The sequence below is a fragment of the Papilio xuthus genome, unplaced genomic scaffold (assembly GCF_000836235.2).
Source record: "Papilio xuthus unplaced genomic scaffold, Pxut_1.1 DF825946.1, whole genome shotgun sequence".
Lineage (NCBI taxonomy): Eukaryota > Metazoa > Arthropoda > Insecta > Lepidoptera > Papilionidae > Papilio > Papilio xuthus.
Window position 1 is genome coordinate 6460304 of NW_013532703.1, and position 26250 is coordinate 6486553.

A 26250-nucleotide genomic window follows, 5' to 3' on the forward strand; every position below is an offset into this window, starting at 1 on the left:
GAACCCACAGCAAATGAACCCACAGCAACTGAACCCACAGCAACTGAACCCACAGCAAATGAACCCACAGCAAATGAACCCACAGCAAATGAACCCACAGCAAATTAACCCACAGCAAATGAACTCGCAACAAATGAACCCACAGCAAATGAACTCGCAACAAATCAACTCACAACAATCAAACTCACAGCCTATGAATTTACAAATGAATCCTCAACAGACCAACATAAAGCAAACAAATCAGCAAATAAACTCAAAAGCAGCGAACACGCAGCAAATGAACGTGCAACACATCTCGCCGCAGAACAAAGGCAACCAAGCTGCTCTCAAAGCTGTCGCCAACCAGAGGAATGAGAAAGTGCAGAAGAGCAGAGTGTACAACAACACAAACACTAAGATGATGACGTCACAGAACCTGGCCAAGTTCCTCATACAGTCGACGTACCCCGTGCTGCCGTACACCAGCTTCCACAACGCCAGCCATCACCCCATGCTGAACCGGGGGGCCGTCTTCACCAACAGCCAGCTCATCAACAACCACCCCATGTTCAACAATCAACGCTCCAATGGCACATTTAATCATATCAACAGGTAAATCATTTTAAAGATGCCGCCGACACTGAGGATAACATTACCTAGTAGGTGGTATCGTTTCATTTTATATTTTGTGGCTTCTTTATAAAGAGTTTCCTGGTATTTTTATCTTTGTGTGGACCGTGTTTCCAGGCACATGATGAACGGAGACGACAACGATGTTGGTGGTGCGGGTGGTGCGGGGGGCGAGGTGGACGAGTACGCGGGCCTGATGACGGCGCGCGAGAAGCAGTGGCTCATCAACATACAGATGCTGCAGCTCAACACCGGCACCCCATACATACACGACTTCTATTACACCGTCAGTGCACCTTTTGTCAAAAGTGTCCATTTGTAATAGTTGCAAGTTTTAATCCGTTCCGTTCATTGGCAGGTATTCCTCGAGCGGCAATCGAATAAAGAGAAGGAGGGCATCAAAGAAGCACACAAAGCTAACCAGCAAAATCATCCCTTCTACAGCGGAGGTGAGTTTACTTCCATTTAACTGGTATTTGGTGTGTGATGTGTTGTGATCTGTGTTGTGATGTGTTGTGATGTGTGTTGTGATGTGCAGGGGTGAAGCAGGAGGCGGGGCGGGAGCGGCACAACTCGCACCGGCACAACTCCAGCAGCGAGGAGGCGGCGCCCCGACAGTACGTGCCCACGCAGTTCGAGAACTCGCTCGGCAAGCTGCAGGTCACTTACTTGCTTGCTTACTTACTTACTTAGTTAGAACTGTGAAAGAGTTAAAGTAAAGGTTGTGAATGTTGTGCGACATGTGTGCAGTGCGGCAGCGTGACGGCGCCGCGCAAGATAATCGACGTGGAGGTGGTGTCTGCCGAGCCCGCCTCCGGCCGCACCTCGCGCGCCCCCAGCGTCGCCAGCACCACCAACCCCGCCGAGGTCAGCAATACCAACCTACCTACATTATGTTATGTATCCCTCTATACTGACCTCATTTTAAAATAAAACTACACCTGTAAATCTATCTATATATATAGTAACTTTAACAAAATAACTAGCCAATGATAGGTAACACGTAGCTATTGGAGGGTTGTGGGTTGTTGCAGGTGCCGCGCGAGGTGCGCCGCACGAAGCAGGTGCTGCTGGACATCGAGGCGCTGTACGTGACGCTGCTGCGCCTCGAGGAGCTCAACGACCCCCTCGCCATCGCCAACGCGCTCATTCTCAAGGTACATTTCCTTTTAATATGCCTACATCAATCAAACTATATATTTGTGGCGACACATTTTCTTATATTATTATGTGGCAAGTGAGCAAAAGGGACCACCTTAAAACACCGAAATATCGAAGCGATCGCTGCCCAAAGACATCCCCTATTGCGCAGATGTGCTGCCTACCTTTATTTGGCAAAATAATATTTCCCGTTACTATGCGTCCACTCCGCTGTCGAATATATTTACCGTTCACATCAATCATTTCCTTAAACAGATAGTAGAGGAAAGAGTAGTAGTAATTGTGAGATAGAGTGACGTGACGGATGGAATGACACAATGAAGGTGTAGCTACTGTTGTACACTTTCAACAACATGTATATTAATGTTAAAATGTATTTTCTGGTTTACGAGGTTTAGCGTGAAAATAGTTTTATTATATATCATTGATTACGTGACAGGAAAGAGAAGAGAAGCAGAAGCAGCTGGAAGCGGCGCAGAAGGAGGCGATGGAGAACGAGGCGGAGGACGAGTCCAACCTGTTCCTCAAGAACATAGAGTCGGTGCAGAGGAGGCCCAAGCAGGACAGCCCCAAGAGTGAGAGCATAGACAAGAGACAGGTCGGTCAATAATTCACAAGTGAATTAAACGCGACTCGACTCACATAAGTCAGTTCATTGAATATAATCTGATTGCATTGATTTAAGTATTAGAGGTAGCCATCGAGTGCGTACCGAGTGGTAAGAAAGTAGTCTGTGTGCGTGCAGGTGGTGAACCTGGCGGTGAGCCAGAAGCCGCCGCCGGTGAAGAACCTGCTGGACGAGGACCGCGAGGAGCTGCTGGGGCGCATGTTCGCCGCGCTGCTGCACGCCGACCGCCTGCCGCAGATACTGGCCGTGCGCAAGGGCAGGGTCCGTACTGCCTCATAATCCTAATCCTACCTTCTACTAACTTGTTCCATTTTGTCGCTAGAGAGCTAACTATTTCTATTAATATGTTTATGTAATTTTTTTTTAAAATCATATAATGTTTCTAGTAAACCGCTACTAGTTAATTGGTTTAAGGTGAAAATAATGTTTATAAGTTGTAAAATACATGGATGGTATATGGGCAGGCGCTGGTGGCGCGGTTCGCGAGCCGCGCGCCCGTCGGGCACGTGCGCATGCGCGCGCTGTGGTCGCGCGTGCTGCGCGCTCTGCCGCACGCCGCGCGACGCGACGACGGCGGTCTGGCCGCGCTCGCCCCGCACTACCGCAGGTACATCCAGAACACGACCGCCTGGTCGCCGGTGCTGGAGTCGTGCGCCATCCTGGCGGAGACCATCGACCCCGCGCGCACCCCGCACGCCCTCACCACGCCCGTGAGTACCCACCCCACCCCACCCCACCTTACATTACTGCAAACTTTAAATAGAAAAACATATATTTTAAATAATCGTTAGTAATACATACATTAACGCTTTCAGTTGACGCTGAGCTGCGTGTGCGCGATGCTGGAGAAGGCGGCCACGCTGGTGAACACCCCGGAGGCGACGTCCAGCGAGCGCCAGTGGTACAAGTTCCTGAAGAGCCTCGCGCGCGCCCTCAAGAACACCGGCCTGGCGGTGGCGCGGCCCCTGCAGCCGCTGCCCGACTCCAAGGTCCTGCTTCACCTGAAGCAGCTCGACTCCAGGAGCACCATCGAGATCCTGCAACGGGGCAGAACCACCGCCGAGTTCGCGGACCTCACCAAGGCGGACGTGTCGGAGCAGCTCGTGAAGCATCTCTGCTGATACAAACATGACAGTCATGTCAACAGACACAGAGAGAGAGAGAGAGAGAGAGGCCTACATTATTTGGACGACAGTAATTATTTTGCATAGTAAATGATGACGGTTTAGTTTAGTGAAAAGTTACGATTTACTTTTGCCAACGTTCTCGATGAATGTGTTTACTCCTACACGGTAACAGTGCGGCGAGATGGCGGGCCGGGGGCAAACATTAACTTAATCTTTTTATAATAATTGTGTACATTCACATCTTTTATTTTAATATTTAACTTAATTTTGTTGCTTTTTAACATAACATTTGATTTACATTACTTTTAATTTATAAGTGACATTTGGTGGACGAAAATATTTTAGTAAATTGTGAGTTTGTAAAAAAGGGTTTTAATCAATGCAAAATGTTGACAAATTGTCATTCTAATATTATTTATGAACAGAATGACAAAATGACAAAATGGTCGCGTTTCATCATTTTACGTTGTTTATAAAAAATGGAACAAGAAACATTTATTTAAATAACTACATTGTAAATATTAAGATCGGAGAGAAATCGTTAATGCTTTTATATTCAGATATTTGTGAGATGAGGCAGAGGACGGCAGAGGACGGCAGAGGAAGGCAGAGGAAGGCAAACCATTGGATTTTATATATGGATGAAAATATGTTTACAATCCATTTAAATTCGTGGGGACATTTTTTTTATATAAAAGTTGTGGATTGATTTTTGAAAGTTTAAAAATGTAAAGTTTAGAAAGAGTGCGATCAGAGAGAGCGATAGTCTTTGTGTCAGTCAGTTCTTCAGGGCAAATGTGATAAACAATGGAAAAATCAATCCACAAGCGAGATGAGACGAGACGAGATGAGACGAGACGAGACGAGACGAGACGAGACGCAACAAAACCACATTTCGACATTTGTTTCAGGTTAATGTGTTTTTGGGATAAGATGAAATTGTTTGTCCGTGTCGTTGTGTTGTGTTGTGTTGTGAGTTAGCTTTCATCATCATTTGTAAATGTTACTTACACAAATTGTACTGTACAGTAACTTGTTGTTGTTGTTGTTGATGTTGTTGTTGCGTTGTGTTCTCACAACCTCTTGTGTCTATTGTATTGTGTGGGGGGGAGGGGAGAGGGGAGGGACATATATAAATGAAATGTAAGAAATGACCGATGGGTTCGCGATTTGGGACAGATGTCGTGACAATTATATTTTGAAGCGTATTTGGAAATGTTTATTTACACTTGTAAATCTGTTTTAAAGGAATCAACAAATTATTTTATATAGTATCGTGTAAGGGAAGCTTGAATAGAGTTTATGTGGGTCCGAGGCGGGCCGCGTGTAATGTCTTCATTTGTGTAAATAATGTTTGCGAAAGTGTAATTAGGTACAGGTAGTGCACGGACAGAGAGGAGGACCAGAGTGTGTACAACAAACGGCACACTGCGATTGTGTAAATAAAAGGGCGGGTTGTTGCGCTTCATTAAACCGTAAGCATATCTTATTTTGTTATTACAACCTTTTTTATTTTGTAAATTAATCTATTCATATCCAGCTCATGTAATGGAAGGAAATATAAAGTTTTTTTTACTACCTATTAGTAGTTTTTAGTTTTTTTTTTAATCAGTAAAATAAATTGATAATTTGTTTATAGTATTCACTTGGGTTTTATTTTCCTTGTAATTGTACGAGTACATAATCAGCTTTAGAAGTGTCAGAAAAACCTCGAGCGTGCCAGTTAAATAACAATAAGAGGGGAACAGCGCGTCCAATCAACTACATATTGCGCATACACACCACACAGAACTGTCCCCATGCAGCCGACATGTTACGATTGATGAAAATGTTCCTTCACGTCAGTTTGAAACAAGTTGAGTTTAATACGCGTTGCGTTAAAAAATGGTGAGATGAACAGTCACAAAATTAAAAGATGGTTTGGCAAAAGATTTGTTGCATCGACATAGATCGCAATCAATCTATGTTATTTGTGGTGGCACTTTGAGGACAATCAAAAATGAAAGCACATTATTAGCACATGATTTATTTTGTAGTAAGCTTAATTAAAAGTGGATAAATTATATTAACATATAGCGTTAACTCTCAAACAGCTGTTGTACCTTATCAATGTCTAATGTCGCACAGTTATCATGTGTATGACAACATTATTGCGATCCTTTTCATTATCTTTGAAAAAAAACACGAGACAACGATACCTGGTTTCATACGAGTGTTGTGGCAGTGGAAATGGTTGTATTTTCAACCATGACATAATTTTATTCATGACGTTATAAAAAATCCCTCAATAATTGTAAGTTGAGAGTTAACACTATTTGTACATATTTTAACTACTCGTATATATTTTTAGGCGTATTCTCGTATATAGTTTGTGTTCAGGAGAAGCTACACAGCTTCAATTCAGTCAACATGCTGAACACGGTCTCCACCAGCCTGTACTTCATGAGGAAAGGTGCGCGACGCGCGTCCACCGACCCGTACGACAGGTTCAGAGTGAACAGGTCCGGGTAGAACTGCAAAAATCTTGTCATGTTTAATCATATAGGAGCAGAGGAGATGAGAGAGAATCTGTAAGCCAAAACGACACGATTTAACGCCACGAGTTAAAATAGAATCGGTTGAGTAAAAGAAAAAAAGGGTATTTGTAAAAACAGAGGTATAATGCATGTGTACCTGCAGGCCAGCCAAGGGATCGAGGTTGAACTCTTGCGACAGCTCGGTGCAGTTCAGTATGGTGGCGTGCTGCGGCGTCGCGTGCAGCAGGCTGAACTTGCCCTGCAACAGATTGAATCAGTTACTAGTGGAATACTGATAGAGGTAGATGATGTTTTTTTTATATCATAAGGTGGCAAACGAGCGAGCGGCCACCTGAAATCGCTGAAATAGAAGTGACCGTTGCCCATAGACATACGCAATTGCATATGCGTTGCCTACCTTTAATCGACGGAGGAGAGGATGCACAAAAAGAAAATATTTTACCTTTCCATGCATCCTCTCATCCGGGGAGTCCACTTCAACTTCCCATCCTTTCCTTAAAAGAAAAGGGTGGGAAGGGAAAGAGAACTAAATTAGGCCTCCGGGACGCACACTCATTAGACGAAACTCGGAATTGCATCCACGTCACGCCTGTCTTCTGTGTGGTCGTGGTATTTCACCGGGCGAGCCGGGCCAATTCGTGCGAAGATGTTATAGCGGGCTCTACCACTGTTAACTGTTTTTATACTGATTTAAGCAGTAATATTCTTGAATGTAGAGTAGCATGTCTCGATATCTCTTATGTTTGATAATAGTACCCACAGTATCGCAAATTAGTGAACTGATGTCCGCACCTCTCTCTTTCTGTCAATTGCTTCTCGTATCTGCATCACGATGTTCCTGCTGCCGGCGGTAGCGTTCCATCTAGCGAGCAATAAACAGAACACAACAAATGTAAACATATTTTAAAAGGATGTTCTTACTACCTTAGTGAATTTTAACATTTGGATCTAAATTGTTATTATAGAACCTTAAATCCGCCAAGTGATGAACGAGTTCTTTGTTACCTGCTCCACTGGAAATTGTAGGCCCTGGCGAGGAAGGCCATAGCGTGGTAGGTGTGTCGCTCGCCCACCCACTCCTTGGGGCAGCTGCCCTCCACCAAGTTATGAGCGTCGAAGTCTGGGAAGAAGTCGCATGCTGCCTCGCGCATTATCTGTAAATTACAGCAAGTGGCGGCTCTCACCATACATCTAACATATAGAGTAATGAACCATTCAGCACTGTAATGTAACCTGTATCATCTTCTTAACGCTGTAGGGTTTTTGGAAGTGGTCCTTGAGCGCGGGCGTGGTGGCGTTGGCGATCCACTGCAGGCGCACCGAGCTGCCACAGCAAAGCCACGTCACGCTCACGCACACCCCCGTCACCGATATTATCACACCGTCGCTGGAACGCCCGACGTTTATATGAGAGAAAGTGGCAAACTACCAAACTGTATGTACGAGAGTTATCGCTCTTTAGGCCTCATTTAGGTCACCGGTCATCACATGGATCTAATAAATTTCGTTCACTTATGTCAATCAGAATCAATTAATTCTCACCTCTCGAGATCCGGCCGGACATCCCAGCCTTGGTAGGGCAAGTTGCTGTATCGCAATGTCGCAAAGCCGATCGGCCCTGTCGTTGCAAAGAAGTTCTATTTTTCTATGAATTGTTTTATTAAATATTGTTGAGAATGAATTAATGTTGATATGATTTTACATCAAAATGTTTCAATTAGCAGGTCCCAAACATATGGCGACCTGCATGCTCCTACTATCTTCTATCTGGAATAGCATAGATCGTCTTACAAAGCACTCCGGTACGGAACTGCACTGTGAGCTTGTCCTCGTTGAACTTGTAGTCGTTGATGTATGTGGTCATCCAGAGCCGACGCGGCTCGTACCACTGGCATACCACCGGTGGCTCCGACCACATCACCTCCTGCGGCAGTCTGCAATCACTTGCTATATGCATCCACCGTCCCTTCGTTTGAATTAGGAAATAGGCACTGGCGCGCAAGTAGCGAATGTTATGGGATCACTGTCAGAACAGCAAATAATTTATGGAAAACTAACCACCCTTCTTCCGATGTTACTGCATGTTATTTACTCATATGTACTTACTCGATGAAGACGAGCGCCAGATTCTCGTACTCGGCCTCTACGCGCTTGATCTCGGCCTCGATCTCCTCCGGGCTGCGCGTGACGCCGGGCGGCGGCGGTGAGGGCGCGCGGTAACGCACCTGGTACTTGCTCTGCTGCAGCCGCTTCGGCAGCTCCACTGCAACATGATATATCACATACAGATAATGTGGCAGAAGTCATTATTTGATAGAAGATTCTCTTTTATTTAGTTAATATCTTATCCTACAAATATACACTGACTGTGTAAATCAATGCAAACTGGAAAGTTAGAAATACTTGTATGAGTGAAACTGTCTGCTGCATTAATAACAATAATTTAAAATATTGGACAAAATTACGTTGTAAAATTACGAAATACTTGGCAAGAGCCACTGTGGCTAGTCCTTTCTATAGAAAGACACCGTTCATATTTTCCTAAAATAAATTTTGGGGCTGATTACTATGAACCAGCTGAGGTTTTTGTCGTTAATTTTCTAATTTTATTTAGTATTTTTTATTAAACCATATCAAAGTCAATGTAACTTGTTTCTAGTAGGTTCATTATCTTGCGATATATTTTTATATCTAAAAGTACAATATATATATATATGGTATATGAAATGCAACGATTTGGATTTTACTTGGAAGTGTTTCAACTAAACATTATTTGGAATTGACATAAAAATGAGTAAATTCAATAGAAAATTGCACTCTTTAAACTGTCTTATTTAACTTGCACCTTTTGGTTTTGGTCGAATATACCTTTAGTAGGAGGAAATAGAAATACTTATAGCAGTATTTCACACTGTCCAATTATTTGCAGTTTGGTAAAACATAAGAAAACATGCATGCATGTTATACATATGATAATTTTCGACTAATTTAATGGAAATTTAGCAAAAGGTAGTTCAGTGAAATATTTATAAAGGGTATGAATAACAATAATTATCGTGATCCGATAAAATATTGAGATTGCAGCTCAAAGCAACTAATGAAATTACAGTTTTCATTCTTATCATAAGATATATAATACAAATATATTACAACTCATTACATACACACACACACACACACGCACACAATAGCAAAGGATTTATTTGCGTTACATTTCCTAAAGGTGATTTATTAACAGTGATTGAAATATTGTTTGTTCTGTAATGTGTATGATTTAACAGTTTTGTAAAAAGTGTTTTTAACAGGACATAATGATGTAATTGTCAATGTTCCCCTCACCTCACCACACCTGGTCCCGGGACATGGCAATGCTGTGTTACGAGTGTTCACTATGAGGAGGAACCGATGTCTGTACACGTTGTACGAGGGAACGTTGAACAAATTAAAATGATTGTTACATACTTGTGAGTTATTTTAACATTATTAAAATGATAATAAATGATTGTAATCTACTTCTAAATATAAATATTTGTGAGAAGTTTGAATAACATTGAGACCAGTACTTTCTTATGCGAAGTCTTTGAAACTACTTTGAGTCATCGTCATATTTTAACCCTTCTTGTTACTAAAGAAATGTAGTCAATGGTTTTTCATGGAATGGTGGGTTCGTGCACCTTTATGTTCATCTGATTTACTGCAGCCAAAACGCGGCTCGACAACGCTGCTTTATTTCAGTCATGCTTTTCTGCAGTATATTTTGGCTGGTGGTGAGAGCGGCTACGACTGCGCCTCAGCTGAACGTCGACGGCTGCCTGACGGGGTATATGACGGATGTGCAGACCTGGGTCGACGCTCGCGGTCGCCTAACCAATACCGCACGTAAGACATAAGTACATTATATTATTGTATTCTATTACTATAACTTGTTTGAGTTTAAGAAATAAAGACAGTCTTATGAATACCAACTTCACCAGTTTGATGAGTTACCTATCTTAAGTTACTTCAGTAGTAGCAGTAGTAGTTCAGAATTACCTTAACTAAATAGCGGTAGTGAATTGTTTTGACCTCCTAGAATCAATACTTGTAATGCAATAATACGACGTCGCCTCGGGGATAATTGAAGTAAGAATAAAGTTTTAGCTATGTTATTTATATGAGAGCTGTCTATTTCATAAGAACCAAAACCCCAAAACCGCGACAAAATATTTCTCAGCCAGTGTTGAAACCATAGATTATCATTAGTTTCCTTGCAAAAGTAAGACTTGTTTTTGTAAAATAGGACATTATAATACCAACGAGCTATGTATGTGTCATGTTACTGCGAATGAATATGATTTACATTGCTGCCTTTGACATTCCAGCGCGGGCCAACAGAGTGGACGTGTCCTACCAGAACGGGACAATTCAGAAGCTCGTCGGTGCATTGAGGGAGTTTGAATGTACCCGGCAAGGCGCGGCCGGCGTCGTCAAGTACCTCAGCATGGCGAGATGTCAACTGCAGCAAGTGCCGAGGGTAAGTTCCTTAAATGTAAGCAGACTGATGTCAATCTTTAAATTGCAGTATTTCGGAGTTACAAAGACATTGTCAACCAAATTTACAACCTTTTGGATCTTTCATCCAAATGAATCTTTTTTAGAAATTGGAAATAGCATGAACAGAAGTATGTCATCATATTGTTTTGGTTTTGCTAGGTTTTTGGCTACGGCGATACTTGCGGACAAATACTTTCAACGACAGTAACATACCTGACGCTGTACGGAAATGACTTTGGGCCTAAAAGATCTCACGAAGCAGTGATAAAAATAAATAATAATATTGACGGTGAGTGTAATTGTAATCAATTTGTCGGAAGTTTACATTTATCTTCCAGTCGCACAAAATCAAAGCTCTTTTATGCGTAACATTATGTATATTATAAATTTTCAAATTTGTTCATTGCCAGATTCATGGTCATTTGGATTACGGGGAATTCGCTTTCAAAATCTCCGTGAGTTGGATCTAAGGCTCTGTGGCATCACTGAACTGGAGGATGGCATTTTCAGCAACATGATAAACCTTGATAAGCTGTATCTTGGAGAGAATAATATATATACAATCAGCGAACGCACCTTCAGGGGTCTAATGAGACTACGCCATTTAGATATAAGCAGAATCGATGGAGGTATCCATTTCGGCGATGTAAATGTTTTTACAGGAATGGAAAGTTTGAATGCATTAGATCTATCTTTTACAAAGCTTGCCCAGCGCGACCTGCTCGCGCTCAGAGCCGCAACTCGAAGTTTGCAAACATTGTCAATTTGTCATTCGGGATTGTCAAATCTGGGAACAAATTTTTTTTCAAACACATCAATCAGATTTCTAGATGTTTCGGGAAACTCAAATATTTTTGACGATATTGGAGCTCTAAGGGGCCTCGAATCCTCCTCGCAAGTGATATACGCTGGTGACGTCGCCTTGAGGCATATGCGAGTTTTTGAAAATTTAACTTCGTTAGAAATATTACGAGTATCCAATAATGAAATTAGTTCCATTGACAGAAATACAATTAGGAGCTTAAGAAATCTTCAGGTCTTGATTATGGATACGAATAGGCTAACGACGTGGTTTACTCCGATTATATCTTTGATGCCGAGGCTGAAGTTATTGTCGTTGAGAAATAACAACATTAACTTGATATCCGAGGACATGGTAACCGATTTTAGAAATCTATCGTACATCGGAGTATCGGGAAACAATATCGTGTGCAATTGTAATGCGAGAGAACTGTACGAAGTAGCCGCGAGGAACGAGAATGTTCGAGCTGACTCTCTCATCTACCCTCTGAACAATAAGGAAGTGAAAAGCGTGTTGTACCACACGGGCTTCAAAGATGTCAATCGTATGATAGCAGAACGGATGCGCCTGGAGCTGACTTGTTCCGACGGGGTGTGTGACGAGAGCGGTGCTATCGATGCGCCAGGTTCCTACCTCATCTTTGACTACGACCTTTCAAAGTACCACTGCATGCAGGCGATGGAAGGGAGGTCTTTGGCATTCGGCAGGGTACCGTTCTGTAAAACCCGCGAAGACATCGACTACGAAGACGTTATTGCCGAGACGTGGAATACATTGTATTTGTTGACAGTGCCTGCATTACTACTGCCTATTTGTATTTTAGGATATATTTTTAGGTGGAATGTCAGATATTTCTTTATAACTATAAGAAATTCTGCAATGTTGAGTTTAATTAACAAAGACGAAGTTATTGATGGTAAGTTCGATTTACCTTAATAACTAATTTAATTTTTTTGTCAAACTAGCTCAAGCTTATAAAACATTAGTATAATACATACAATAGGCTATTTCTTTTGAAACCGTAATACGAGGACTTAGGCAAATTAAACTTTAGTGTTTGTTTATTTATTTACGTAAAAGTTGAGTTTATACTTCAAAACATGGATTGACGATTATTTTTTCCAGAGAACACGATATTTAACTACGACGTGTTCGTGTCGTACTGCCACGAGGACCGTGACTGGGTGCTGGACCAGCTGCTGCCGCACGTCGAAGTCGACGCCAACGTCAGCGTCTGCCTGCACGAGAGGGACTTCATGGTGACCACTCCTCCTCCTCCGTCTTTTCCTTCTCACATCGCCTGCAGGCGATCACCACCGACTGTAACTCCTTTCGCTTCTCTGTTCCAGGTGGGATTGTCAATCCTCGAGAACATAGTTTCATGCATGGATCGCTCGAAGACTATCCTGCTGATCCTCTCGCAAAAGTTTCTGCTAAGTCAATGGTGCCAGTTTGAAATGCATCTTGCGCAGCACAGGTATACATTATCTTTTTATCACTTTACAAGCTAGATTCAGTTTGACAAAACTATTATGTGCATTAACAGTGGTGTGAAGCCTCAGCAGCGACGCACTGCACAATTCGGCTTCAATATTTACTGAACATTACATTCTTATTCGTACCACAAATTAATAGACATTTCTAGTATAATATATTCTCGGTCGTTCTACTCAGCAATACTTTCACAATTTTGGCAATTTAATGCATATTATACTGTTATTTCAATCTTTATTGCAGGCTTTTAGAAACAAGACGTGAAGATCTCATCCTAGTTCTGCTAGAAGAGATACCGCGTCGTGTCCGGCCCAACACGCTGCACTACCTCATGATGACCAATACGTACATCGTCTGGCCGCAGGAGGAGGCTGAACAACCCGTGTTCTGGAGACGATTGAATAAGAGTTTGATCACGCACAAAATGAGACAAAGCAGCACCGATTCTTTGGCGTGAATAAACATTCTAGTTAAAAAAGGATCTAATTGACAAGAGGACAGTCAAATCGCTATGCTTATTATGTAGACTGATTTACAGACATTGATGAAAGTTTTTTTTCTATATATTAGGCTTTACACAAATTAACATTAGACGCCTGGTTCTGATACTGATTAAATTGAGCTTAGGTTCAGATGTTTAATTATACATAACATTATAATTAAAGTATAATCATCGATCAGTTTAAAAACATTTATATCGATCTTGTTTATCTTTTGATATATGTTTTTTTTTTAAATACAAATACAGGATGTAACTTTTGGCGCATCTCCATGGTGCTCCAAAATACAATAAATTCTGATATTCTTTTATTTATATTTATCGATTATCAGACCTGACAATTGTACTATTAAAAGTGAAGCATTAAAAAATATCGGCCACGGATCAATTTATAGATTTATTGTGCTACTACTTGTAGATTTATTATGATAATCAAATTAAGAATGTGTAAGTGAAAATACAATTCTTCGGCGAATCAGAAAATAACATTGTATAAAGGTGATGTGTCCGATTGCGGAATTATAAAATGTGTTGTTGAGGAAGAGTCCGACATAACATTGCGGTTTTGTACAATCATTGTAATCACGATCTCACTGTCCACAGATAAGATACTCACATCGCTACGTCTCACATGTCCCACTTATCAAATTATCTTCTACTATTTTATTTTTGCGATAACATATAAAGATGTTCCAAAATTTAAACTTTGTAGGGATACCTTTTTATAAGAGTAAATCAATCTTTTAATTACTCACTCATCACTACATCATTTAACATGGAGCAAGTTAACATTAAGCAATGTAGTGATAAAGTCATGTTACATAATACGTTTCATTACTATATCCGGATCCAGGAAGAGATTATCTATGTACGTCGAGATCAAAATATAGCCATATTCAAGTTAGCTATCGAACACTTAATTTTGCAACATCCTGTATGTGATAGGATAGGTAAACATATTATCAGTCATTACGTGTTAACGTTCAATCATTCAGTATTTATATCACACGACTGTTCACATGTTTTGGAACTATTTTAATTTTAATTGTGCCTAAATTTTCTTTGTTATTGATTAAGAAAACAAGAATATTTTTTTTATTGGAGAATCGTTTGGACAAATTATAGTGTTTTCTGTGAAAGTTTAGATTTTTTTTTAGTATTTTTAGTAAAGTGATTTCTGTTTACTAACGAATTTTTATAAAAGGAAGGCGCACGATCTGTGGTCAGCAGCGAGTGGTGTCCGACCACAACGACGATGAACAAAATACTATTTTACTTGATTATTCAACTCAAAAGGATGCCATAATGCTATTGCTTTTATTGTAAGTTACATTATTTAACAAATAATTGATTTAAATAATATCTTATTTCATAGAAATTTTTTTTAACGTACAAATATATTAACTAAAGAAAACGTTGTTATTATCTAGATGTATAAGTTGTTTGAGAGATTCCTGCGCCAATAGGAATCTGCTTTCAATTGTTAGGTCAAACAGGACATCGCTTAGTTATTGATATTGCTTTTATTACTTTTTTCAATTGTCACTCAAGTTAAATTTTCGTTCGAATATATTTGACCGGCATACAATACTATCGCTGTTAGATATGATAAATATTAGAAGAGGATGAATTCAGATATGACGGCTGGCTGATGGAGATATAGGGAAGTGCAGTACATAAGTATTGTGCGGAGAGGACGAAGGGAGATGGGCAGCTTGATGATGCTAACATATGATAAGAATTACAACAATGGTATTATATCCGGCTCTTGGTGTTGATTTGGTAATTGTGCCGAGCTAGGTGTAGGAAGTCTGACAGTCTTGTGTCATTATTATCTATTAACTTAACCGTGACTTGTTCTGCTGAAACTCTACTACAAAAGCATAGTTATCCCTCTCATTGTCTTGGGCAAGACTCACACAACTTACAACTTGCGTGTCAGAGGCCTAATTTAATCCCCTTTCCTTTTCCACTCTTTTTTTGTGAGGACAGAATGGGAAGGGGAAGTAGATGTGACAGAGGAAGGGAGCATAGGAAAGGGAAATATTCTCTTTCTGTGCGTCACCTCCACCGTCGAATAAAGGTAGGTAACGCTTCTGCAATTGCGGATTTCGATGGGCAGCGGTCGATTCGCTTTTTGGGTTAACTCAAACGACCACTTACTCATTTGCCAACTTACGATGTAAAAAAAAACATTATCTGATGTTTCGGCAGTGGAAACTCAAAACAATTTCACCAATATGTTGGTGATCGTCAGGGTTACGGCGTCGGCTGCGCTGGCGAGCGCGAGCGCGCAGCCGCCGCCACAGGAGCGCTGCCTCACGGGCTACATGACGGACGTGCAGAGCTGGGTCGACGAGAGTGGCAAGCTCACTGAGAGAGCACGTAATCCTCACACTTTAACATTTTATTTTCCATACAAAAACTGACAACAACCTCATGTAATGTGGGTGAAGATGTGCTAAAAACGACACTGATTATACTTAACTCATAAAGAACCTCGAGACGTTGTTCGAAGGCTCAGTTAAATTAAACGTTTCCTAATTGTAGCGCGAGCACATAAGATCGATGTTTCGTATCAATCCAACGCGAACCGCAGGCTGCACAAGCAGCTGGAGACTTTCTCCTGCGCCAACAACTCCGTGCAGTACCTCAGCATGGCCAGGAATCAGCTCCTAGTGGTGCCCAAGGTACGTACATTATTCTATGATGTCACATGACATCATGACAATCTTAATTGACTGTCACGAGTAAGAAAGGTAAATCTGAATACTTAAAGTGCTGAATGCATTTATGTCATAAGAGGAATATTGTGTTATGATTGTTCCATAAATATTGACACCATTTTAGGAAGTCATTGCGATGGATATGCAATCGTAAATTTTCTTTTATACTCTCAATGTTTAGATATTCAGGTTAACCGATCCTTGTGGCCAGCCTCTTTCGGATACACTAGCGTATCTCACGCTGGCTGGGAACTTCTTCTACTCAAAAAACTTCGAGAGGCCCAAGTTCGAAGTGCAAATGAATGCGACTAATGCGATGAGCGTGCCTGCCGAGGTGGAAGGGTTTGGTGAGTGACCATTTAAACGTGTTAAGCATCTCGACATATTATTTCGACTTCTATTAAATTGATTTTATATAAAAAAATAAACCAAACGAACCGTGGCGTGGCTTTTGTCATGTTACGAATTGAATATAGAAAAATATTTCCTTAATCCATCTCTCCACCTCTAACCTAAGATTTTAGATTAGAAATATAAGGCCAGCAGCACTTTAGTCGGCGACTGCTTTGTCCACAGTTACTGAAGTGTGGTCCTCCGGCTTTCATGGGGTGAATCTTCAAAATCTACGTGAATTGGATTTACGTATGTGCGGCATCAGAGAATTGGAAGATTCCCCTTTCAAAAACATGCCAAACCTTGAAAAGCTATATCTCGGGGAAAACAATATTTATCAAATCAATGAAAAATCTTTCAACGGCGTGTCCAATCTGATTCACTTGGATATAAGCAGAAACTATGAATATAATACAAATGAAGTTTATCGAGGCTTGTACTTTGGCGACTTAAAAGTTTTCTCAAACTTGATACGATTACAAACATTGGATTTATCCTACACCAAGATGCGACAAGAAAACCTCCTTGCAATGAAAAAATTAAGAAGTTTGCTAAGTTTATCAATATGTCAGACGGAGTTGATAAATATGGAAGCGAGCTGGCTTGCGGGCACCTCGCTTAGATATTTAGATGTGTCCAGAAATCAAAACATATTTAAAGATAAGAAAGCTTTACGCGGTGTTAGATCTACTTTACAAGTAGTGTATGCTGACAATATCGCACTCAGCACTCTAGATGTTTTTGACAATTTATCTTCATTGGAAATATTACTAGTGGCGAATAATGAAATCGCCACAATAAAGAAAAAAATAGCTAAAAGTCTTACTAATCTCCAGGTATTGATTGTGGACATGAATAGACTCACGACCTGGTTCAGGCCCACTATGGTTTTGATGCCGAAGCTAAAATTTTTGTCAATGAGAAACAACAACATTAACTTAATTTCGGAAGAGATGGAAATGGATTTTGAGAATTTAAGGTACATTGGCATTTCAGGAAATTTCGTCGTGTGCAATTGCAATGCGAGAGAACTATTTTTGTTAGCTTTGAGGAACGAACAGATCCTGCCGAATGAGTTTATATTTCCACTTAATAATAATAGTGATGTAGGAGGGGCAGTATATCACACCGGATTCAGAGACATTAATTTTTTGATATCAAATAGACAGATCATCAAGTCGGTTTGCGCCAGCGGCGAGTGCAAGGAGGATCTCAATTCCAAATCTTCTGGGAACTTTCACTTGTTTGACTACAACGACGGCTCGTACATGTGCCTGCTTGCGGTCGAAGGCAGGACCACTCCGTTCGGTGCGGTACCGTCGTGCGGCGCGCGCACTCAACTCGATATCGATCATGTAATTTCGGATACTATGAACACATTATACTTTTTGGTAATACCTCTGTTTGTATTACCATTTTTTATATTTGGATATGTATTTAGAAGAAATATCAGATATTTCTTCATAACTATGAGGAATTCTACAATGATAAGTTTGATCAATAATGAAGATATTATAGACGGTGAGTATTATAGTATTATAACATAGTAGTAACGTAGTAGTAGTTTGTAATTGTATTGATTTTGATGAAAGTTGTAATTTCATAAACATTATTAGACAATGCCTGACTGTTTCCAGAGAACACGATATTTAACTACGACGTGTTCGTGTCGTACTGCCACGAGGACCGCGACTGGGTGCTGGACCAGCTGCTGCCGCACGTCGAAGTCGACGCCAACGTCAGCGTCTGCCTGCACGAGAGGGACTTCATGGTGACCACTCCTCCTCCTCCGTCTTTTCCTTCACACATCGCCTGCAGGCGATCACCACCGACTGTAACTCCTTTCGCTTCTCTGTTCCAGGTGGGATTGTCAATCCTCGAGAACATAGTTTCATGCATGGATCGCTCGAAGACTATCCTCCTGATCCTCTCGCAAAAGTTTCTGCTAAGTCAATGGTGCCAGTTTGAAATGCATCTTGCGCAGCACAGGTATACATAATCTTGTTTAAGAACTTTAACTTAAAATTAAATGTGTTGAAACGCCTTTAACTATAGTCAGTATAACGCGTGATATAATGCAATAGAACAAAGCATCTTTCTTTATTATTCTTTTTATTGCAGACTGCTGGAGACGAGACGGGAGGATCTGATTCTAGTGCTTCTAGAAGAAATCCCCCGACGTATGCGGCCTAACACCTTACACTACCTGATGCTGACCAATACGTACGTTGTCTGGCCAAAGGAAAAAGCTGAACAAATTTTGTTCTGGAGAAGACTGAATAAAAGTTTACTTGCACATAAATTGAGACAAGCGAACAATGATTCCATCGCATGATTAAATATACATTAGTTTAGGAAATGGCAGTTTACTGTTTTGTATTATTATTTATTCTAGTTTAAAGAATAGTATACAGTATAGTACATAGTCTTACCTTTTGTAGTTACAATTATTGAAACCTTTGCTTGTCTTAACTACGGCAAACATTACATTTGTCCATGGACAAAAAAAGTATTATCACTTGTTTTAATAACAAATGTATACCGTAGTTATAGCAAAATAAAAATAGTAGATGCATCAACTCACGTGTGGTGAGGGAGATTCCACCCGCCATGCGCTTGGCTTGCGGCGGAGTGGTCAGCAGATCCACGTTCAGGATACCACCACACACTCTGTCACAAAGAAATACTTAGTTTATAAACGTAGCCTTATTGCCCGAATTTAGTAAAAAAGAGAATCATTAAAGATTGGCCATGAGATCAATTTACAAAAAGTTTTCAAACCTTGTTATTTTTTACTTAATTGAAACATGAATTATTTGTATTCCCTATGCTCATATAAAGTTTTCTTTGTACTTATATTACTAACTGGCTGACATGTTTACGAGTACTACCGCTTTCACGTACCTGTATTTGCGCAGGTTGATTTCGCCCGGCTTCGTTTTATAATTACACTGTTTCAGATATTTTGTGAAAGCCAATTCTGGAAAAAGAATAAAATAAAAATGTTAAACACCTTTTGTTAGATTTTTACGTACACGACCAGTCCATCGTCCTGTATATTTTCTAACCAAATTATTTCTCACTGAACGAGCGAAATGAGCTGGGCAACCGTCGTTTTGGTGCCACATATCTCGTAATATGTTTAAAGGTACATCGTTCAGGAAATCCGGCAAATCATGAAAAGAGAAGATGACAATAATGTCTCACGCTGCTTATCTATCCCGCTCGTACCTCAAAATGTAAGAAAGGTTCTTTTATCTGAAACTGTAGCCGGAGACTGCCCTTTGAACAATTACTTAATAAAGTTCTTGGAAACTATGCCAAATAATCATTTTTTATTCTGATAAGGAAGTTCATAGAATTTTTTACAGGTTTTATCATAGTATTGTAGCATTTTACAAAGAATCTTGATGAGTTGCGTAACTTCATGACATATTGACGACATGCGACATTGCGACTTGATACTCTTGACACATTTTTTTACACAGTAGTAGTACATGTGAGAGTGCCTTAAAAGTTTCATCTGTCTTAATTAATAAGTAGCGGAATAATTTCAATTATAACTGTCTCTCAGACTTGTTTTATTGGTTTATTAACATTTATAATTTCTCACCATTTTGTTCAATAAAAAATGACCTGGGATCGGGGAGACCCTGCGGCTCGGCCATGTTTAAATTGTCCAATTCTTCTTTTTCTTTTTCGTTTTTCAAGAATCTGAAATGGTACGTACGTCATAAAACTTGATCGGTCATATAATTATGAGTATTTTGTACTAAATACCGATTCGGATATAAATTAATATTGATTATAGAGTAAATGTAAACTAATGCAACTTAAAATCTCTGGTTAGTTTTATATGAAGTTTCAAAGTTTGCTTACGGGTTACTTTTTATAAAAGTTTCTATTTCCTTTATCTTGGCCGCAATGTCCTTGTAAAACTTGCTGCGTACCTCCTCCTGTTCGGCCTTCAGCTTGTACGTCAACTCGTGCTCCTTGACGTTGAACGTGAACAAATCTGGTAAATTTATTTACAAAGGTGTTAGAATTGAAAATGAAATACCTGTCTGCATTCTGTGTATATTTCACCGGTAGAGTTTACCGATTGATGATGCGCTTGTTTGATCTCTATTGAATTGTGACGAATTCAATTAATACGACTATGGTAGTTAATTCTTCCGGATCAATTAGTATGCTACATATATTACTTTGATAATTACTTTTAACTCTGTTACTAACCTTCATACCTATTGTTTAAATCAGCGGCTAGAGGGAATGTCCTGGAGCGCTCGCTGAGCAGGTCGACGAGGGAGCGGGCAGCGCGCACGCACGCGCATGACCCGTCTATGATCTTTGGCAGCTTTATGGCCACCTTCATGGCCGGGAACGACAGCTCCACTGGCTCTCTGCCACCAGACAATGCTATTGTCAGCCGGGGTATCATTTTATTTATGATTATATATTAGTTACTTGATACCATTTACTTAATTGTCGTCAAGTGCTGGCTTTCTATCGTTGGGTCGTAACTTTTGACACAAAAACTAGTTCTGGTTGCTTGTCTAACAACGGTGATGAATACTGCTCGACTTTGGGCTTTTTCTATATGAATAACTTTTGGGACTATAACATCGCTAAGCTCAAGTTGATATTATTCAATCCACTTTTTTATTTAGTAGTTTGTCTCACGGTTCCGGCTCCACAGGTTTAGGTTTCCTGGTAGGCATCCTGACAGCGACCCAGAAGTTAAGCCGGAGGCCTTTGAACTCGCGCTCGTATGTGGTCAGCTTGATGGAGGGCCACTGGAACCGATGTTCCAGGTCCCGCAGCAGTGTATACGAAGCGAACTGGATGGCGTTGGACAGCTCCTCTCGGAGGGCCACGCGTACCTGAGAGTACCTAATAATACTGAGTATAAATATAGAAAGCAGTGGCTACATTAAATCATGTTTTCTTTTTAATAATAGTTTTTATTTATGAAATCATGCTAAGGGTGTGTTCGATGTAAATAAAAACAACCTCATTAAAATTTCGGATCTGGGAATCTGTGTACTGCCTCGTGTCAGCCGTTATCTCGTCAAGTAGATCCAGCATCTGTAATGAATTTGTTATTGATGGTTTTATTATTGTCACTTCCAAGAAAAGTATTGGCTAAGATGTTTTTAATTTTTCTGAGTTATTATTACCCTATTTACTGAAGGGTTTTTTCTATTTCTAGATGGTCTTTAAATGAATTATGTGAATAGAACCAATGTTGCAGTGTAAGCAATAGAAGCAGTAGTAGTGTTTACCGGCAAAACTTCTAGACAGCGTCTGTCGAGGTCGTTGTCGTCGCACATGTCCTGTTGCCGCCAGAGGTGCAGGTAGGTGTTCATCTGCGTGACGACGCGCGGGTCCGGCAGCCCGTCGCAGCGCAGGTACTGATGCCACTGTCAACACACACCACGCCACATTATATACTCCATATACCAAATATTTATAGTTCAGATGAAGTTTTACTGTTGACAAAATTAAAAGAATATTAGTAACCTGTGTGTTTGTGTTCGTAACTGTTGAGGTGTTCGATTAGAAGAAGTCTTGTGACGAGATACTGACTGACATATATATATATAATTATATATTAGAAGTTAGACTTCTATTTATAAATAGAACTTAGTTAATATCGGAAAACTAAATTGCATGCTTACTTCAGCTCTAAGATTTTTTCTCTTTTCGAACTCCAGCTTCTGCTGTTCAAATTCTGAAAGATAATTAAAATTATACGTTTCTGTCGTTTTTCATGATGAAATATGTAAATGTGATATCCCTACTTTGGAACAAATTGACAGTTTTTCGCAGCAAGTCTTTCCTGACCTCCATGTGCTCCTTGTCCTTGACCATGAGGGCGGCGCGCGCCCTCGCCTCCGCCAGCCGCTTCTCCTTGGCGCCCGCGAGAATTGCTTGTCTACAAACAATAATCTCTTATTTAAGCAAATAAGCGTTGGTACATCTTATTACTTACTTAGGATACTTCTACACTCCTCGGATCGTCGCTGAAAACTAAGATGAATACGAAGATGTGGTAGAAAATATTAATGTTAAACAATTTTATAATTACGTATACCTACACATCCTGACAGAGTGAAATTCAAAGAAGGATAATAAAAAAGATTAATTAAGATAATCTACCATAAAATAGATGGGATAACAAATTTCTTTAGAGTGCTAACCCTTAGGGATCAGCACTACTTTCTTTAAATTCATTTTGTATAACAACGATAAATGATTTACTACTTCCGCTACAAATACTTGCTGCCAAAATGTACAAGTACGTGGACGTAAGAAAACTAACTTTTCCGCTTCCTTTTCGGCTCGCCATTCCTCAATGCGCTGCAGCAGCCAGTTGTCTCTGTCTTTTTTGTTCATCTTTCTCCAGTTCGGAGGCTAAGTTATATTTAACTACTTGAGCATATAATAGTATAGTGTTAGACTATTTATTAAGTAAAATCTAGTGTTATATATCAGAGATGCATGTGTTATATAATAGATGTGAATTATATGTACACATTTTACACCAGGATTTTTGGAAAATATAAACAAATGCAAACTATAACATTTCAGTAAAACACAAGAAGATTCACATTTTTATATCATATCACCGATATAAATGAATATTTCAAATAAATTTTGATGAACAATCCGCGTATTATAATATAAATGAAGTACTTTCACTGAATTATATTATAATATATAATAAGTACAAAGACCGGTCTGCTCGGTGTCGCTGACACTCAACTCTGCACGGGAATACGTTGAATAATAAAAAGTTATAAGATATTTTTTCATGCATATTTCAGGTCGATGTAAAAAGTTTTTATGGTTTCATGTCAGAGGGGTTCGATGCGAGACGTTTATACGATTGAAGTCAGACAAGAAGTTTGCGTGAGTTTCGTCATTATCTTATACATATATTCCATGCACTAAAATATACTTCAGATAATAAATTAAAGGAACTTAGAATTCAAAATATTTGGATATGTGATATTAGGGACTTTTATTTTAACCAGATTATAAGACAATAATCACTGCACCGACAACTTCTTACCTTTTCAAATTCTGGTATTTCCTCCTTTTTCTTGTCTTTCTTCCCCTTTTTACCTCTTTTCTTTAATTTCGATTGATCTTCCTCTTCTTCTACCGGCGGTTCCTCTGCTATAAGTTGATTGTGTATATTAGTACGGACAAGTAATTGACAAATGAACTGTTCGTGCTACGTCTCTCTTAAAGTAACTAACTTTATATCAATGAATAACATTTGGACTTCATTTTTGTCCTTATTACCAAAACTAAACAGCGGAAGTCTAGTGTCGGCTGTTACTCTACATGAAGCAAACTCTCCTTCCATACCAAGCTATTATAGTTTGTTACAACAATGCCAGGAGCTTACCATCTGGTATGGATTCGTCGGACCAATCGAATGATGAAGTAGTCTTCTTAGCCACCGCCACCTGGCGAACATGACATTACATGTAAACTTATATAGCAAAGAGATTGTTTACAGAATTCTATCTCTATATACTTGTGAGGAATTGTGTGTCTACGTGTCAGAACAGTATCCGGTTTTGCTTTTAGTTTTGGGTAAAGAAAGTCGTTTAAACGATAATGGTAAATATGATATTATCCATAGCAACATATAATAACAACATTATTACCTCCTCTACCTTTCCCTTTTTGCCCTTCTTTTTCTTCGGTTTGATTTCTGAAAAACACGAATTCAGTTTATTTTTGATGTCTATATGTTACTTAGTTACTATTACATGCAGTCATCAGCATATTGTGTGACTGTATACCGTCACCCACTTTTCAATTATCTAATAAATTCACTTAAGTACGAACTTCAGGGCATTTTTATTACACTTTATTTGACTGTGTAAAGAAGGAAGGGGGCGAGCTTCCGTTGTCTTCGCAACTCCAGCATTGATCAAACATCACAAGTGACGTTGACACGTTTTGCTATACAATATTTATAAACCAAATTACTGTTATGCTGCTGAAAATACTTTTAATGAAAATTGTGAAATCAAAGAGCACAAAATATGATTGCTATTATATTGTTTTATTATTAAATACTGTTGTTGGTAAAACAACTATAGACTTTCCTTTCTATTTTTTAAAATACTGTTTTAATTTTTAATTTTGTCATGCAATGAACCCTTTTTATTACCTACTCTTAAACATGGTTACCTGGTTGAGTACAGAAATGTGAATATAAGAGCACTGACCTTCGACGGGCGGTGGCAGGGACTCGAAGGAGGCGCTAGTGTACGAGGTGTCGGTGTATTGCACCTCCTCCGGCGGCTGTTCCAGCTCCGTGGTGGCCACCAGCGTCTCCTCCAGCACCTCCGCCTCTGTATACAAGAAACATTGATTATCTCACAACCTCCCACTGAAACAACTAAGAAAGTATCAGGAATGGATGATTTTTTTGGATCTTCATTATTTCATCACCGTAGCAAAGATGTTCACTTCGGAGGTTTACGTAACAGAATAACAATTACCTGGGGGTTCTGCTCGTTCATTCTGAAAATTTAAAAGATATCTTTAACAATAATATATATATTTTCATACTTTGACCGTTACACCTGTTTGGGGAAATTATTAGGACTACTTATGTCATCAATGTAAATAAATAACTGTCGCCTGCAACTCCGTCCACGCGGACTAACAAGAACTTAATTGTTAGCCTATGCGTTCCTCCACATGACTATGTTATTTTTAAGGCGAAATACAGCCCGATCTACGGCCGATATGTATGGAGATACGTTATAACAAACAAACTTATATCATCCATTCATCTAAACTTTTAAGATGGAATTGAAATGTTGTAAGAACAGATTGAAACATAAAGTAAGAATAAATGAAGTAAGAAACGTCTTTTTCCACTTAACTTCTAAAAGGCAGTTGCGCAAGTTAAATAGTGGCATTAGAGCGATAGGTAATACAGTACTAATATTGTATTTGTAACAAAGGGTGTTTCATTAGATATATATGAATAATAATAGAAAATAACACACACATATATATATATATATATATATATATATATATATATATATATTATTCAACAATTTGATTAACCATGTTACATGTTACTTACTTTTTTCTTGTCTTTTTTTGCCATAATATTGATCTAATTTATATTATTAAAAATATAATGAACATTAAAATAGATATACAAAAGATTTAGTAAAAAATATTTGTACTAAATACATATAAATTTATAAAAAGACATTTAAATCACTGTGACATTATATGACAAAATATATTGAAGTCAATTCAAAAGTCATACGAATTCATTATATAGCCCACTAGCTGTCGCCCCCGACTCTGTCATCATTTAAAAAAAACTTCAGTAGTACCCGAGTTGTAGTATCTTAGTGGATCATAGCCATGTTCTATGTTCTACATCTTTGCCATATTTCATCGAGATCCAAGCAACCGTTCTGGAGATACCTTCAAAAAAACGTCCATCAGTCCATCCAAACATTCGCATTTATAATATTAGAAAGATATAGTAAGAAAGTTACAAATAGTTAAATTAAATCTGAACCGATGGCACTGACTCCTATAAACAGGTCAGTGACCGGTGGGCATAAGCAAAATTAAATTATGCCAGCTCACTAGCGCCCCCATGTCAACGTCAAAAATGATATGAATTAATATTAGTTAATTGCAATTCAAAACGAACTTTCGGGATCAAATACAACA

The 26250-nt window shown here is 39.4% G+C and overlaps 4 protein-coding genes across 9 annotated transcripts in view; 3 read left to right on the forward strand and 1 right to left on the reverse strand.

Annotated features, from left to right (window-relative positions):
- The window catches only part of LOC106124491 (uncharacterized), an 8652-nt gene extending 3515 nt beyond the window's left edge, over positions 1 to 5137 (forward strand). The window contains exons 8-17 of the mRNA XM_013321201.1: positions 20 to 591; positions 727 to 895; positions 968 to 1058; positions 1148 to 1269; positions 1360 to 1476; positions 1644 to 1766; positions 2210 to 2368; positions 2516 to 2659; positions 2863 to 3108; positions 3214 to 5137. Of these exons, the coding sequence (XP_013176655.1) occupies positions 20 to 591; positions 727 to 895; positions 968 to 1058; positions 1148 to 1269; positions 1360 to 1476; positions 1644 to 1766; positions 2210 to 2368; positions 2516 to 2659; positions 2863 to 3108; positions 3214 to 3519 (2049 nt within the window). The 3' untranslated portion in view covers positions 3520 to 5137. The remainder of the gene's footprint in view (positions 1 to 19; positions 592 to 726; positions 896 to 967; positions 1059 to 1147; positions 1270 to 1359; positions 1477 to 1643; positions 1767 to 2209; positions 2369 to 2515; positions 2660 to 2862; positions 3109 to 3213) is intronic.
- Positions 5138 to 5525: 388 nt separating this feature from the next.
- On the reverse strand, positions 5526 to 25693 carry LOC106124514 (axonemal 84 kDa protein). Of its 4 annotated transcripts, none has more exons than XM_013321248.1 (25): positions 25640 to 25693; positions 25041 to 25062; positions 24765 to 24890; positions 24195 to 24241; positions 23930 to 23990; positions 23588 to 23694; positions 22835 to 22926; positions 22314 to 22447; positions 22191 to 22243; positions 21795 to 21932; positions 21523 to 21597; positions 21193 to 21392; positions 20746 to 20912; positions 20389 to 20524; positions 20123 to 20223; positions 19414 to 19489; positions 19094 to 19179; positions 8169 to 8325; positions 7854 to 7996; positions 7605 to 7680; positions 7296 to 7449; positions 7068 to 7216; positions 6855 to 6924; positions 6199 to 6300; positions 5526 to 6093 (listed from the first exon to the last, which is right to left on the reverse strand). In XM_013321248.1, exons 1-25 carry the CDS (start codon positions 25661 to 25663, stop codon positions 5926 to 5928), a joined length of 2664 nt encoding a protein of 887 aa, XP_013176702.1. In that variant the 5' UTR covers positions 25664 to 25693; the 3' UTR covers positions 5526 to 5925. The 4 variants fall into 4 exon arrangements, with proteins under 4 accessions (XP_013176702.1, XP_013176706.1, XP_013176703.1 ...); XM_013321249.1 differs by having other exon boundaries at positions 5527 to 6038; XM_013321250.1 differs by lacking the exon at positions 5526 to 6093 and having other exon boundaries at positions 6214 to 6300; positions 6823 to 6924.
- LOC106124516 (toll-like receptor 6) lies at positions 9211 to 13480 on the forward strand. Of its 2 annotated transcripts, XM_013321256.1 has the most exons (9): positions 9211 to 9285; positions 9368 to 9526; positions 9814 to 9941; positions 10424 to 10575; positions 10755 to 10884; positions 11006 to 12313; positions 12523 to 12656; positions 12747 to 12874; positions 13135 to 13480. In XM_013321256.1, exons 2-9 carry the CDS (start codon positions 9468 to 9470, stop codon positions 13346 to 13348), a joined length of 2253 nt encoding a protein of 750 aa, XP_013176710.1. In that variant the 5' UTR covers positions 9211 to 9285; positions 9368 to 9467; the 3' UTR covers positions 13349 to 13480. The 2 variants fall into 2 exon arrangements, with proteins under 2 accessions (XP_013176710.1, XP_013176709.1); XM_013321255.1 differs by having other exon boundaries at positions 9211 to 9526.
- LOC106124515 (toll-like receptor 6) lies at positions 13634 to 18873 on the forward strand. 2 transcript variants are annotated; one of them, XM_013321254.1, is made up of 8 exons: positions 13634 to 14712; positions 15605 to 15775; positions 15941 to 16080; positions 16298 to 16463; positions 16693 to 18030; positions 18147 to 18280; positions 18371 to 18498; positions 18631 to 18873. In XM_013321254.1, exons 2-8 carry the CDS (start codon positions 15631 to 15633, stop codon positions 18842 to 18844), a joined length of 2265 nt encoding a protein of 754 aa, XP_013176708.1. In that variant the 5' UTR covers positions 13634 to 14712; positions 15605 to 15630; the 3' UTR covers positions 18845 to 18873. The 2 variants fall into 2 exon arrangements, with proteins under 2 accessions (XP_013176708.1, XP_013176707.1); XM_013321253.1 differs by having other exon boundaries at positions 15648 to 15775.
- Positions 25694 to 26250: the final 557 nt, after the last annotated feature.